The 16,244-nt window shown below is 36.5% G+C and overlaps 1 protein-coding gene across 11 annotated transcripts in view; it reads right to left on the reverse strand.

Moving 5' to 3' along the window:
- TIA1 (TIA1 cytotoxic granule associated RNA binding protein) overlaps positions 1-16,244 on the reverse strand; it is a 32,982-nt gene that overhangs the window by 11,787 nt on the left and 4,951 nt on the right. For 4 of the 11 annotated variants that reach the window (XR_013967427.1, XM_080813789.1, XM_080813788.1 and 1 more), the window contains exons 2-7: positions 10,502-10,598; positions 7,785-7,883; positions 7,005-7,059; positions 6,800-6,832; positions 5,497-5,584; positions 2,257-2,332 (exon numbers count right to left, since the gene is read on the reverse strand). Coding sequence is in view for 10 of the 11 variants with exons in the window: in XM_080813789.1 (XP_080669915.1) it covers positions 2,257-2,332; positions 5,497-5,584; positions 6,800-6,832; positions 7,005-7,059; positions 7,785-7,883; positions 10,502-10,598 (448 nt within the window). In the remaining variant the exon portion in view is untranslated. Of the gene's footprint in view, positions 1-1,674; positions 2,333-3,185; positions 3,291-5,496; positions 5,585-6,799; positions 6,833-7,004; positions 7,060-7,784; positions 7,884-10,495; positions 10,599-16,244 lie in introns of those variants that run through there. The other 7 variants (XM_080813791.1, XM_080813790.1, XM_080813786.1 and 4 more) reach the window with 6 other exon arrangements.

Here is a 16,244-nt window from a genome sequence, read left to right on the forward strand (position 1 = left end):
ATTTTCTCATTTCACAGGAAATAAAACCCTTATAATTGGTAGATGGGATATGTAGATGGCAGAGCTTTTATCTTTTCAGCTCTCAAAATCCTTAATCATTTCCAAGTTTTCTTCCAATATTCTAATACATGGGATTTTTTTCATTCACTTCCTGAAAGGATGAAAACTATGCTGCACGACACTTTTTTTTTTTTTTTTTACAGATTTTATTTATGTATTTGAGAGAAGGAGAGAGACAGCAAGAGCAGGGGGAGGGAGAAGCAGACTCCCCACTGAGCAGGGAGCCAGACTTGACTTGATCCCAGGACCTGGAGATCATGACCTGAGTCAAACGCAGATGCTTAACCATCTAAGCCACCCAGGTGCCCCCATACAACACATTTATTTATTTATTTTTTAGATTTTTATTTATTTGATAGAGAGAAATCAGAACTAGGCAGAGAGAGGGGGGGAAGCAGGCTCCCCACTGAGCAGAGAGTCTGATCCCAGGACCCTGAGAGGCTCGATCCCAGGACCCTGAGATCATGACCTGAGCCGAAGGCAGAGGCCTAAACCACTGAGCCACCCAGGTGCCCCTTATTTATTTTTTTTAATTTTAAAAAAGATTTTATTTATTTATTTGAGGGGGAGGGAGAGAGAGAAAGAGAGAGAGAGAGCGAGAGAGCGCGCGCGCGGGCATGAGAGGGGAGGTCAGAGGGATAAGCAGACTCCCCGCAGAGCTGGGAGCGGGATGTGGGACTTGATCCTGAGGCTCTGGGATCATGACCTGAGCCAAAGGCAGTCCACTTAACTAACTGAGCCACCCAGGCATCCCCCACCCCTAAGGTATTCTTACACAGAAAGTGCAGCAGTGTTTCTGTAATGTATCTTTGGCAAATGTCAGTCCTAACAGAAGCAACACAATAAAATCTAAGGTTAACGAGACCTTAGTGTATACTCCAGTGCATATATATTCGTCCATCATTTACCCCTGTATTTTTGAAGTCTGATACCTCTGGCATTTAACTGTTTTGAACCTTGAGTTATCACACTAAAAGAGGTAAATCATTTATTTGTATTTATAATACATTTATAAGGTTCAAACTTCAAGCAGCACAATACTGTGATAAGCTTCCAACTCTGACCCCCATTTGCCTCTCACTTCCAACCCCCAAAGAGGAAAACTGTACAGCAAGTTTTTTGTTTATACCTGTGAGGGGAATACATATACCTAAAAAATACACACTCCCCTTTTTTACACAAATGAGCCTTTCACTTAATTTACCACAGAAGTATTTCTATAATCAGTATGTATAGAGATTCCTTTTATTGTTCTGTAAGTACTGGCTATGGTAAGATTTCATGGTGTGTGTATATATATATATTTTAAAACAGCAGGACATGATTACATTTTATGGAGGACACACCAAAGATTTTATCTACCTGATATACAGGGGATGAGGCTTTTCCTTCTGTGTATATCCTACTCTCACCTCTCATTTGACAAACTGAACTATCCTTCCTTTTCTCCACAAAACCCAGAAATTTCAAGTCCATGCAAATGTGTTTAAGAAATGATTGTTAAATGAAAGAAATTAGAAGATATTTTCAAATACATTAGTATATAATTTCTAAAAAGTCCCCACCCATTGGAACATTTTACTGCCTTTTTTTTTTAAGTTTTTTTATTTTTTTAGTAATCTCTGTACCCTATATGGGGATCAAACTCATGACCCTGAGGTCAAAAGTCTCATGTTCTGCTGACTGAGCCAGCTAAGCGTCCTATCAGTTACTTTCTTTTGCAGGTAAAAATATATATATATTTGCAGGTAATATGATTTTATATTTTAAAAATTCACAAGAACCAATGGAAAATTACTATGAATAAGAGAATTTAGTAAAATAGCATATTAATAATCAATAGCTATATTCATATATATGAAGCAAATAGAAAACATTTTAAATTACCATGAGAATATAAACAGAGAGATCATGAATTAAATAAATAAATGAGATTTTCAATATCTACCTTTGGCTGATAATTTAAACATCTTGACTTTCTATATTCTGTAAACATTTTATCAGTACTTTGCATGTATCAGGTGCTAAATAAATGCTGAAGAAATGACCAAATGGGAAAAAAGATACCCTCTTGTGAAGGTGTTAATTATCAGTGAAATGAGCAAGTGGCAGATCAAAGATAATTATTAAAACAAAATGAGTATCTTTAGCCTTTGGTATTAAAGCACCACACATGCACTTTTTAACTGAGCTCACCCATTTGTTGAAAAAGGAGACAAAGCCATATCCTTTAGACTTTCCTGTTGCCATGTCTTTTACCACTCGGGCATCTCTGAAATCAGAAATAATCAGATGTTTAGGTTTGCAAACTCTCCTCTGGATATCAAGTGAGACTGTCATACACAACTCATTTTTATGTTTCATCTTCATTAAAATGAACCTTTAATGCACATTCACCTTTTATTCTATAAAATTTATCATGTATTAGCAAACGATGCTTAATAAACATGCAAATCAATAACTTCTTAAATATATATGTATGTATATATTGTAAAAAACTGCCTCCCATTTCAAAAAGTTTTTAAACTTTTAAGTATTAAGCATGGTAAAAGTAGCTATTCATATGAAATTACTGAACCATTTATAGGGTTCACAGGCACATTAGAGGAATGGCTTTCTTTAACCATGCAATTGACAATTTTCTATTTGATATCATATACTACCTAATCATTAAAAAAATTAAAATAGAAAACTGGAAACTAAAAGAATAAAAAGCTGTATATTTCCTAAATTAATTAAATTATTTTGTTTTCTCAGATCAATTGACACCCCCCTTTTGGACTATGGGTAAATTTTGAGAACTTGATGTTTTCAGAAATGCTAATAAATCATTGAAGAAAAACACTAGACACACACTTTAGTTTTAAACTATATAAGAAAAGATTTTACACTGAATTTTAAAATAGCAATCATATAAGATTGATTGGAAACTACAAGATATAAAAGCAAAATTTTAAAAAGTCAGAAAGTAAAAAAGCACGCCAACATTTATCCACTGTGAACCGTAGCTTGTAGTTAGCCAGGGCAATTCTGTCCATTCTTCAGAGATACTCTGCAAAATAACCAGAGCCCTATTATTTGAGATTGAGTAAAAAAACCCAGCCATGATAGCTAAAACTCCATACCTCAAAAAATTGGGACTCAAATTGTGCTTCACAGGCAATCTGCTTTTAAGTTAGCCAGGTATGTCACAATGCTTGTTCTCTCAGGACACATGAACAAAACAGGCACTTTCACAACAAAAACCCAAGTCAGAAAGCCATGCAATATAATTTTATATTAAAGTATACATAAGCATATTTTGATCAATTTAGGAGTGATTTATTAAGTGTTTAGGGTCAAAATGACAAAGAGGTGCTGGTGAAAAGGGAAAACTAATACAAGTCACTTCTCAATATGAAAAAATACTTATTAAATTATCGGTATGGTACACATGCATTTAATTTGGTAGTTGATTCACTTTTATACCAAAATTTGTTAGACTACCCTAAGCTCAAGGAATAGATTATAAACTGTATAAATTAGTGTAGGAAAGTACCGTATCTTTTATACTACATATTTTAACAGGCCACCACTTACTGAACACCATCTATAAACTGAGTACTGTTGCAGGATCTCTACAGAGAGTATTTGGCTATCATGAGAACTGTTCAATATGTATTTACCAATTTATTTCCTTTAACAAAAAAATCGGGAAATGACGCTACCAACTAAAAATGGTTCTTTTAAATTTAGAAACAATAACTCCTTGGGTAGCCTAAAACTCAGACATTATATAGTACCTCCACTGAAAATTATAATCCATAAATTGTAAATTATAAAGGCCTCACCAAAAACATATATATATATACATCAATAATCATGGTTGATCATAAAAAAATCTAGACTATAATTATGATACCAACATATTTAACAAAAAGAAATTACTGATCCATGATTAAAAAGTCATTATTAAAATTAGAATGTCATGTAACTTAAACTCACTGATTGTTAAACAATCTTTATCTAATCCCAAACTAAAATCCCCATGTTTTCAGAAAAACTACTTCAATCAAAATCAAAGCATTTAATAAGATAGCTATTGAATCTGTTAAAATGTTAGAAAATTTTTTTCTTCTTAAAGTTAAGTTTCAGGATATGTTAGCCTTGAAATATATTTAAGTCTTACTTATTTCTGAAAGGATTCTCTAAGGAGGAAGCAGCAAAGATCTAGATCAGGGTTCTTTAATCCTTCTTTAATCCTTTTATGGTCCTGTGACTACTCTGAAAATAGGATAAAACTTACAAAGATACTCCACACCAAAAAGAAAACAAACACAAAATTTTGTACACTTATAGAGCTTTTGAGCCGCCAAAGGTTAACACCTTCCAGTCTAGGTATTTGAAAGCAAGCTAACCATCATCAACACCCTACCGACAGATTAAAAGGAACAATCAAGAAACTAGAACTTTACTTACTTTCCTAATCGGTTCTCACAGACAAAGAAAAATGTTGCCTAACAGAAGAGTCCATTTATAAACCCTAATCTGCCTGCCTTTAAAGTTGGCCTCTACCTATGGCCATTCTTTGGTCACTGTTCATTTTCATCCTCCTACCAATGAACTACAACTCTTCAAATGAACACTCCCCAGATTTACTACCAATACTATTGGCATTTACTTTCTAGTCTCCTCACCTTCTCATCTCTGCTGTTTTTCTGTTCCTCAAACCAAACCAAAGCTAACGTTTCCTTTTTACTACTCTTCTAGCTGGAACAACAATAAAAAAGCAACCAGAAACCCCAAGATTCTGTTTTCTAAATTCAACAAATTCTTCTAATACTATAATCAACTTATTCTTACTCCACTATGGCATGCTTTTCAAAATATTAAGATTCTTTTATGATGAACAATACCTTGAGCAAGCTACTTACAAAGGGCCTAAACTATACGATTATTAAGAAATGCAACCAAGACAGTGCTCCACAAAACACTAAAAGGCATTATTTTTAAAAGTAACGACAAAAGGGTAGATACCTGGGGATTAATATTTAACAACTGCTTTTTAGGTTGAATTGTTAAGGTTTCTTTTTGTTAAAATATATTAATACAAAATGCATGGTATCATAGAAGTACCCCAAGAGTCTAAACTCCTCAGCCAGAGCACAAGGTTACTAAAATTATGACCAAGCTAAGCAAGACACTTACATAAGAAACAATATGTACCATAGCAAATTTGTCTCTTAAGAGCTAATGCTAACTGAAAAAGGATTTTAAAATACTTGGAAGACCAAAGATTTATCAATGGGGAAACAATCTTTGGCTGTTAATGGCTTAAATGGTCTCTAAACAACATAATGAATTATGTGGAAGGGTTAAAATTCATAACAGATTTTCAAATTCTATATAAGCCTGCTTCTAATTAAAATCCATTTAAATTTATCTTCTGTTACTTACGATATTCTTCCAAATGGTGCAAAAGCAGCTTTTATATCTTCAGTTGTAATTTCTGGACTGAGATCACCAACAAAGACATGGAAATGATCTTATAAGGGGAAGGAGGGGGAAGTGAAAAGAAAAATAAAATCTTAGAATTTAAAATATACTAAAATCTATTCAATAAAATAATCTTAATTTATGGATTAAGTATAACACTAGCCTATATCTATACAGATCCTATAAATTTTATAATGAATGAAGGTGATAATATAGGAAAGATTTTCTTAAAGACTGCTATCTCTAACTGGAAACTGACAGTTATATTTCTACTTACAGCCAATTACTACACTGGTCTAAGAAAATACTAATAATATATAACAAGCTTTGCAAAAAAAATTAATGACTTAATTACCATTCTAATAGTGATTACATTTATCCAGTTTACCACTACATTAAGGTTTTAAATTAAAATAAAATAGTGGTACTGTGAGTTATGTAGACTAGATTTGCCTCAGTTAAGACAATTTGCTGAAGCTAGCTACATAATATACTTGGTTTAACCATATTTTGTGAAGAACAATCAAAGAAATACCTTGCAATGCAACAGTTTGATGTTAAAGTATTTGACAGTTTTCTCAAAAGCCAACAGTTTTGGTTGCCCAGACATTACACCATTCAGTTTATGTGAATCCATGTGCAAGTGAACTAAGACTGAAGGCAACAGAATGAAAACAGTAATCCCTTCACTTTATATCAGAGCCATCAAAAAAGCATTGGAGAGAAATAACGATTCCATATGTGAAGTTTTTTTTTTTTTTAAAGACAACATTCAAAAAAGAAACACTTTAAAAATACAAAATAGTTGGATCAACACTTTAAAAGGAACACATACATCAACTTTGACAAAGTATATTTGGAAAGAAAAATTACCCCCATCTGGCAGGCTTTAAGCAACATATTGGGTTGCCATTTGGGAAACGCTGTTTTGGGAACAACTCAAGCAATCGGCAGATCTGGTATGCAGCACAGATCATGACCTCAAGAAAGCAGGGTATCTTGCCCTTTAGTTGGTGAAAGGTGAAAGTATTTCTAAGGCATCAGCTGCTACCAAGGGGGTCAGAGAGCTTGAAATAGCACCAAAGTAGTGGCCAAGCCACATTTGGTCAATGTTGGGAAGAAGGGGGGAAATATACTGCCAGAGAGAAACAGAAATACGACCCCCTCCCTCCCACCACCCCCCAATATCAAACAAAAAAACTTCAAGTGGTTAGTGAATACCCTTTCAAGAGATTTCATTTTATGTTTAAGAAGATACAATTACCTTGTGAACGCTGTGTGCTGACAACGGTACTACCTGATGACAAAGATTAGATTTGTTCTTAAATTTATTAACACAAACACATTCAATCATATCTTAGGATAACGATCAAAACATTACTGCAAACATGTACGATGTTTATATGCTTTACAATAAAACTACTGTGTATAATAAAAACAAATATTCAAAGAGTATAAAATATACTTACTGCTTGTATCTTTCTTTTGACTGCTGGGGGTTGTTGCCCAATTCACTTTGACTTCCTAAAAAAATGTTTCTACATTTATACTCCATAAAAATAAAGCTCAAAATCATATATTACAATATTTGCATCTATAAACACACAGGAAGGCATATGCTGGAGATGAAACATTCAAGAGGATAACAGTTCTGGTCAAAGTTTCAATACTTACCTTTTAACCTATACTTCCTCAAATGCTGGCAAATCCTAATCTTACACACTTCTCTGTTAACATTCAAATAACCTTTCTTATCTAAACTAACAATCATTTCTTTCTTTTTATTCTTCCCCATTAGTACCCAAAGTTCTAGAAGTTTTATCCAAGCTTGAGTAATTCAACAAATATTTTAGTATTTACCGTGTGCGAGGAATCTTGAAGAATACCAACGTCAACAATGCCCTCTAAAAAGCTTTATTCCATCTTTTAAATATTAAATGTGACCTTCTGCTATGAAGTGATATAATGCCTCTAAAAGGCAATCAAATTGGGGGCATCTGGGTGGCTCAGTTGGTTAAGTGTCCGACTCTTGATTTTGGGTCAGGTCATGGTCTCGGGGTTGTGAGATCATGTTGGGCTCTGCACTGAGCATGGAGGCTGTTTGGGATTCTCCCTCTCCCTCTGCCCTCCCCGCCACCCCTGCTTATGTACACTCTCAATAATGAAAGAAAGAAAGGAATAGTGAAAAAAAAAACCACTATATACAACTTAAAATTTTCAAGTCACCTTCTTTAAATATGACAGCTTACCTTACCCATTATCTTCCGCCCATTCATAGCAGCCAGTGCTGCAGCTGCATGACGATGCTCATAAAACTCCACAAAACAATATGGATCATTTCCAGCTGTCTGTTGAAGAAACACAAAAGCCAAATTTAAGTTGTATATACACCCATTACCATTAAATTCTGTGAAGTTTTATATATCTCAAGTATCAGGCCAAGGAAAATGAAGGGGTCTAGTTCACAAGTAAATCTTTAGATTAGGAAGCAGACACTTTAAAAAATTGAACGGTTTTAAAGAACACTGTCTTCTTCAACAAGTTATTCTATACTACTACATATAATTTAATCTTGTATTAATGATTATCCTAATTGTGGATGGATGCATATAGAAACAACACACACATTCCTCATATAACTATTTCTTTATGCTACGGATGTTAGTGGAGTTTGACTAGACTCTTAACTTTCAAGACTCAGTACTGGCTTTTAATGATCTTTCCTCTCCCTTCCCTGTTTTGTTTTGTTTTTAAGGTTTTATTTATTTATTTGACACACAGAGAGAGATGGCAAGAGACAGAACACAAGCAGAGGGAGTAGGAGAGGGAGAAGCAGGCTTCCCACTGAGCAAGGAGGATGTGGGACACAACCCCAGAGCCTTGGGATCATGACCTGAACTGAAGGCAGACGCTTACCAACTGAGCCACCCCCGGTCCCATCTCCCTTCCCTGATAAATGTTACCTTTTACTTCTATCAATGTACACATATCCTTGCTAAGTGGCAGAAACTATCAGCCAACCTTCTTAAACCTATTTCAGGTTCTGAAAACTGAAGAGGTTTTCCGATAAACAAAGTTTTTAGAATAGGTTTCAGAATGTGGACTTTCTGACATCAATTTTTTGCTTATCATCTCTTAAAAATTCTCTTTTCTGGTGTTCCAAGTAGTTGAGGTCTGATAAGTGCAGCTTGGATGCTTTACTGTAAATTAAAGAAGGAAAAACACCCCATACTTTACACCTATCTGCAAAATACAAAATGACTTGGAGTCCATTTTTTAATTCTTTCCATAAACCCCTAAGCAGAATTCAAAATTTGAAATCAAAATTCAAAATCGAATGACATTAGAATAAAGAAATTACTATTTTGTTACAAGGACAATTCATCGTTTGAAAAAGTCACTGGCAATGATTTTTAAGAATGTTGAGTGAGGAGGAATTTTTATAATTTTATAATTTTTAATACTGAAATAATAGTTTTATTTTAAAAACATTAAAGAGGGACGCTTATATGGCTTAGTCGGTTAAGCATCCTACTTAGGTCATGATCTCAGGGTCCTGGGATCAAGCTCTGTGGTGGGCTCTGCATCTCTGCGTGGTGGGCTCTCTCCCCCTCCCTCTCTAAATTAATCTTTAAAAATCTTTTTAAAAAAGTAAATAATATAAAAATGTTTTAAAAATTGCATAATTCAAACTAACACTACACTTAATGGTAATTCTATTACAAAGGTCAATGTTGTCAAGCATTAGAATGTGGTTACATAAAGTAGCCTAGACTTTAGCACAATCAAATGAAAAAAGAATCTTAATTTTACATAATTTGTACCCAGAAAAAAACTGCACCTTTTAGATAAAAAGATCTAAGCATTCATACTATCAGCCTTCATACTCCAGAGAGTATAAAATTCATAACTATGAACACCAGTCCAACAGTATAAATAGACTGGAATTTAGACTTCTCTTTTTTTTTTTTGAGACAGAGAGAGACAGCAAGAGAGGAACACAAACAGGGGGAGTGGGAGAGGGAGAAGCAGGCTTCCTGCCAAGCAGGGAGCCGGACGCGGGGCTAGATCCCAGTACCCTGGGATTATGACCTACGCTGAAGGCAGACGCTTAATAACCGAGTCACCCAGGTGCCCCTAGACTTGTCTTTTTATACACACTATGATTTGGGGTTAATAGCAATTACAGATGAATGATGCAATGTTTTTCTATATGGTAAGGTCTGATGGACAGGAACTGCCACAATGCAAGAAGAGCTTTAATCAGGGCATTTAAAGGTTAAAAACACTTACACCCACACACTTAAACCCTTTCACAGTTTATTATTTTTTACCTAATTTCCCAATGTAATTGTAATACCTGAATTCCAGATTAGCCAATCAACTGACACCACATACGAAACAATACTGATACCTCAATGTACCTTAACACAAGAGCCTACATATAGTTCTTATTTACTCTAAAAATGATTAGTTCTATTCTCTTCCTCCTTTATTTATTAGTAAAATAAGCTAAACTCAGTGGCTAAGACTGACTTAAATTCACTAAAATTACTAGGAATTTAGACTGTATAAACTACTTTTTTAAAAAAATGAATGACCCTGCAGTTTTTAAGTTTAATTTTTTTTTTAGTAATCTCTTCACCCAATGTGGAGTTCAAACTCATGATTCCAAGATCAAGAGTCCCATGCTGTTCCTACTGAGCCAGTCATGCACCCCTATATAAACTAATTTAAAAGTTCCTGGAAGAGAGGCACCTGGCTGGCTCAGTTGGTAAAGCATGCAACTCTTAACCTCAGGGTCACGAGTTTGAACCCCATGTTGAGTGTAGAACATACTTAAAAAATAAAACTGTTGTTTTTAAAAAAAAAAAAAGAGAGAGAGAGAGAGAGAGAGTTCCTGGAAGTAATGGAGTTAACTAATCCATTAAAGAGGAAGAAAGTTAACTAAGTAAAATACCCTTACATCCATAATCATTTTGCAGTTTTTACAAGGTCCAATCTGGCTAAACAGCTGGAGAATTAGAGCTTCTGTCACATCTCTGGAAAGGTTGCCGACATATCTGAAACACAAAGAAAAACAACTTACCATTTTAAATGTGCTCCTTTGCATCAGTTTCTAAAGTTGTTTACTGAAAAAGAGATCTGGGGAATAGACAGATCTCTGCACTAAACTACACCACCGGGAACAGGTTCCAAAAGTTTGCCAAAACTTCAAAATTTCTTTCAAAGCAGATACATGACACGGTACTTGTAATCTCATGGACATCAGTAGTAAAGGGGAATCCTGTGTGTGTGCGTATTTAGTCAAGGTTTTGCAAAATAAGCCTGGTGTTTCTAAATCTGTAGGCTTACCTTACAAAGATCTGCTTTCAAAAAATCTCAAATGAGGGCGCCTGGGTGGCTCAGTTGGTTAAGCCTCTGCCTTTGGCTTTGGTCATGATCCCAAGGTCCTCCGAAGAAGTCCCCCATCAGGATCCCTCCCTACTCAGCAGGGAGTCTGCTTCTCCCTCTGCCTGTCCCCACCCAATACTCCCCACCGCCTCATACAAGCGCCCGTGCAGGCTCTTTCTCTCTCTCCCTCCCTCTCACAAAAATAAAATCTTTAAAAAAATTTTTAAAAATCTCACATGAGTCATTAGACACATAAAACATTTAATACAATCAATCTTGTGAAGCTCTGAAATTATTTCTACTTCTTCAGTATTACTGAGAACATTAAAATTTCCTCAATTTTTAATCCACAGAATTCCCTTTACACTGTCCAATTTAGGTACACTTCGGTTTACACTGTGTGTGTGTGTGTGTGTGTGTATTTAAAGATTTTATTTATTTATTTGACAGACAGAGCCAAGAGCACAAGCAGGGGAAACTAGAGAGAGAGGGAGAAGCAGGCTCCCCACCAAGCAGGGACCCCTGATGTGGGGCTCAATCCCAGGACCCTGGGATTATGACCTGAGCCAAAGGCAGACGCTTAACCATCTGAGCCATGCAGGCACCCCCACAATAAATATATTTTTGAAAAATCATGGGTAAATCACTTATTAGGTATTGCATATGGTCACAAAAGGATGGGAAACCTTTCCATGAACATCACTAATCAGTGATAAGTGTAGAAGTGCAGAGAAGTAGAAGGATTCCAGGAGAGACTTTAACAGATAATAGGCCCCCTGACTAACAAACTTAGTGTAAATACTTTATTACAAAACCACACAGCGGGGGGCCCGAGGAGTCTGCTACTCCCTCTCCCTTTGCCTGCCACTCCCCCTGCTTGTGTTCTGTCAAATAAATAAATAAAAATTTTAAAAAACAAACAAACAAAAACCCAAAACCACACAGCGGGGATAATCTTTCTTAAAGAGTTTATAAGTAAATTTTCTCAAAACTGGATTTTGAAATGAGATTACTTCTAGACTTGTTAAGTTGGGCTTTTATCACTTCTTTTTTTTAAGTGGGCCTCACGGTGGGGCTGGAGCTCACCACCCTCAGATTAAAGGTCTTATCTCGGGACGCCTGGGTGGCTCAGTTGGTAAAGCAGCTGCCTTCGGCTCAGGTCATGATCCCAGCGTCCTGGGATCGAGTCCCACATCGGGCTCCTTGCTTGGCGGGGAGCCTGCTTCTCCCTCTGCCTCTGCCTGCCACTCTGTCTTCGCTCGCTCTCTAACAAATAAATAAATTAAAAAAAAAATAAAGGTCTTATCTCTACCAACTGAGCCACCCAGGGGCCCCCTGAGGTTTATCACTCCTGAAGTCAGAATGTAGTCTCCCAACAACCATAGTTTCTCATTTTTCTGCCAAGAATCCTTCAGAGACTGTGATAAAACATATGGACTTTCTCCACAGAAAAATAAACATCCATACATGCCTGAAAGTATGGATCCAATTCCTTCCTTCCACTTACCCAGTCAAGAGACAAACACTGAGTGCTTACTACAAAGGCATTCGAACAGGTTAAAAAGGCAAACGGAGAAGGGATGAGTCTTAAAGAACAATAAATATTTAAATATCAGGTAGAGTAATGATATTCAAAAATCAACTTCAACATCTATAAAACCAACAGTTTTTCCAGTATTGGAGGCTATTATTACATCATGTCCTTATTCTGAGTATCTGTAATTAAAGGGAAAGAATTAGGCATTTATCTTGCTTTGAGTAGAAACCCCAGTGTAGTATAATTTTTTTTAAGGGATAGCATAAGTTGTTTTTTTTTTTTTTTAAGATTTTATTTATTTGACAGACAGAGATCACAAGTAGGCAGAGAGGCAGGCAGAGAGAGGAGGAAGCAGGCTCCCCGATGAGCAGAGAGCCCAATGCAGGGCTCCATCCCAGGACCCTGACACATCACCACCCGAGCGGAAGGCAGAGGCTTTAACCCACTGAGCCACCCAGGTGCCCCACTTTTTTGTTTTTTAAAGATTTTATTTGTCAGAGAGAGAAGCAGACTCTGCTGAGCAAGGAGCCCAATTCGGGACTCGATGCCAGGACCCTGGGGCCATGACCTGAGCTGAGGGCAGACACTTAACCGAATAAGCCACCCAGGCATCCCCAGTGTAGTATAATCTAATAGCTCTAGATGATGAGGAAAAACTCCTGTATAGAAAAATGCTGGTCAATAAGTGTAGAGATAATTAAATTAGTAACCAATGCAAAAGCCCTACTGAAATGATTAATTCAGGCAAGAATCATTAATAGCTACAAAACCATTAGGTGAACGGACTGTGTGAAAATGGTATTTGCAGGGTGCCAAAGTTATTACACAGATTACTGAACACTGCAAAGAGAAAGCTTTGGCTGTTTTACCTCTGTGATCAAACTTTAAAATCATTTTTACAGCTAGACATTTCCATGTACAATATATATCATACAATATCACCTATGAAGTATTCATATAAAAAAGGTCTGACTTGAATCTAATTAAGCGTAAACTTAAAACCTAAGTTGTAGAATACTGGGGGATGCCTGGGTGGCTCAATTGGTTAAATGTCTGCCTTCAGGTCAGGCCATGATCCCAGGGTCTTGGGACAGAGTGCCACTTCCAGGGTCCTTGCTCAGTGGGGAGCCTACTTCTTCCTCTCCCTCTGCCCCTCCCCCTGCTTGTGTGGGCACTCTAATAAACAACTTTAAAAAAAGTTTATAGAACAGGGACGCCTGGGTGGCTCAGTTGGTTAAGCAGCTGCCTTCGGCTCAGGTCATGATCCCAGCGTCCTGGGATCGAGTCCCACATCGGGCTCCTTGCTTGGCAGGGAGCCTGCTTCTCCCTCTGCCTCTGCCTGTGCTCGCTCACTCTCTCTCCCTCTCTCTCTCTGACAAATAAATAAATAAAATCTTAAAAAAAAAAAGTTTATAGAACACTGGGCATATAAAACAATTATACAAATTCAGATGGGGAATATAAGACAACTTGATCTCTTGAAAAAATTGTCCTAAAAAAGTCTTTAAAAAGAGAGGACTGTTCTTGATTAAAAGAAACCTGAAAGACACTGATAACCATTGCAATGACTAATCCTTGACTATAACCTAGATTTGGGGAGAGGAGTTAACTTCTTCTGGGAGAACTCTAATTAATCAATGTAGAAGGAATGAAGAAAATCACCAGAAAGCCAGCACAGTAGTAACTGCTACTGGTGAGATCCACCCATGGATTTTCAGTTGATGCAAATTTTAAGGAGAAATAGGGTATGTGTAGAGCCTCAGAGTACCTCCTCTAAAATATTTAATGATTGGTTTTTAACCAACGAACTGGTTGTTTTAACGTATGTCCAAACCTCCCTCTATGAAGTGAAGCTTAATTTCCCTCTTCTTGAGTGGAGGTTAGTCTTAGTGACTCAATTCTAATTAACAGTGTTGAAGAAAAAAAAAAAAGAAAGGTAGCCATCGTATAGTGAAAAAATACTACCCTCACAAGACTGCCACAGTCATGAAATGCATCCCCTCACATATTAAAGGAGGGTAAAGAGATAAGACAACGAAATGCAATGTAGGATCTTGGACTGGATCCCAGAATAGAGAAAGGACATTAGCAGAAAAACTGGGGATACTGGAATAAACCTTATAGTTAATAGTACTGTACAATGTTAATTTCTTACTTTTGATAACTATACCGCAGTTAGGTAAGATGTCAACATTAAGGGAACCTGGGCAAAGGTTATATGAGAACTCTGTACTATCTCTAGAACTCTTCCATGTCTATTTTCACCTGACTCTTAATGCCTGTAAGAGAATCTCTCAGAATTGCTTTATGTCTAAATGAAAAAAATGGCTCTAACATCTATCTTGGTAAAGTTCGACAATCTAGCGTCAAGTGGGCAGTATTTAGGGAACGGAATTTCTTTTACTCTTTGCAAAACTGTCTAATTTTCTGAGAAATATTTTGAGTGATATCACCTACTTCAAGATATGTAATTTTAAAAATCTACTTTAAAAAGCACTAGGATGGGGCGCCTGGGTGACTCAATGGGTTAAAGCCTCTGCCTTTGGCTCAGGTCATGATCCCAGGGTCCTGGGATCGAGCCCCGTATCGGGCTCTCTGCTCCGCAGGGAGCCTGCTTCCTCCTCTCTCTCTGCCTACTTGTGATTTCCGTCTGTCAAATAGATTAAAAATCTTAAATAAATAAATAAATAAATAGCACTAGGATTTGTATTACTTTACAACTGTTTATTCAATGTGACCTGTGGTATACTGTAAGCTCCAGGAGCCTCTACCAATTAACTCTACATATACCTTTCTAGAGAAAAGCTCTTCAGGGGGAAATTTCGCAAACAACTTGCTCTCAACCTTCAACGTCATTATAATAAACTACAAGTAACGTAATATGTTCATATCCAAGAAACCAAATGACAAAATCTTTTCCCTCCTCATTATAAAAATAATCCACTAGAGTTTTGCTTTTCACCAATAAGTTAATCATTAATACCCACTTCAAATTTTTAGAAGCAACTTAATGTTATTATTTTCCAACTCTATCTGCTAAATAAGTATTAATCGGAAATGGAGAACCCAAATTTGAAAACTACAGATCCTTTTTATACTCACCATACTTTCAATGGAAGAATAAACAAGTTTCTTAGTTTGTAGAATGCACTATACTTTACAAAGCTCATTCTCATCTTTATGTATGTATGTTTCTTTAGCTGTTCCATACTTTGTTACATTCTATTCTGTTTTCGAAGCCAAAGGATTTCCAATTAACAGCACAGATTTGTTACAGGTACAGTGGATTATTTTTTGGGGGGGTGGTTCTGCCAAACATTTTTCTTCCTATTTTTAGAGAAATCTTCACTCTATGGCAGAGGCTCACTTCTCTACAGAAGCTGAAAAGGCTTGATATGGTTCTGTAGTCTCCCTTACATGTGATCCAGGTTGGGCTGATTAGGGAAACTGGATCTGAACACAGAAGTCAAAGAGAGGATTAAAGAAGCAGAGACAGAAGAAAATACATTTTGGTGGCAAACAGCAGTGGAGTCCCACGTCCAGTGAAAGTGGAAGCTGTGGTATTTGGTCCTTAAGTGGATGTGGTAGTAACATCATTTCTGGGACAGTCTGTGGCTTGATAAGAACTGTGGGCCTGACAGCTGTCTTGTTTTCCTGAACATTTTCTAAGCCAGGTTCTATAACCTTCCTGCAAACGTGGGAGTATCCAATATCTTGATTTTATAAATAGCTTTTATGCTTAAATTTTTTTTGCTTCCTGCATTAAAAAAAAATCCCA

The sequence above is a fragment of the Martes martes genome (genome assembly GCF_963455335.1).
Source record: "Martes martes genome assembly, chromosome: 9".
NCBI classification, from domain to species: Eukaryota; Metazoa; Chordata; class Mammalia; order Carnivora; family Mustelidae; genus Martes; species Martes martes.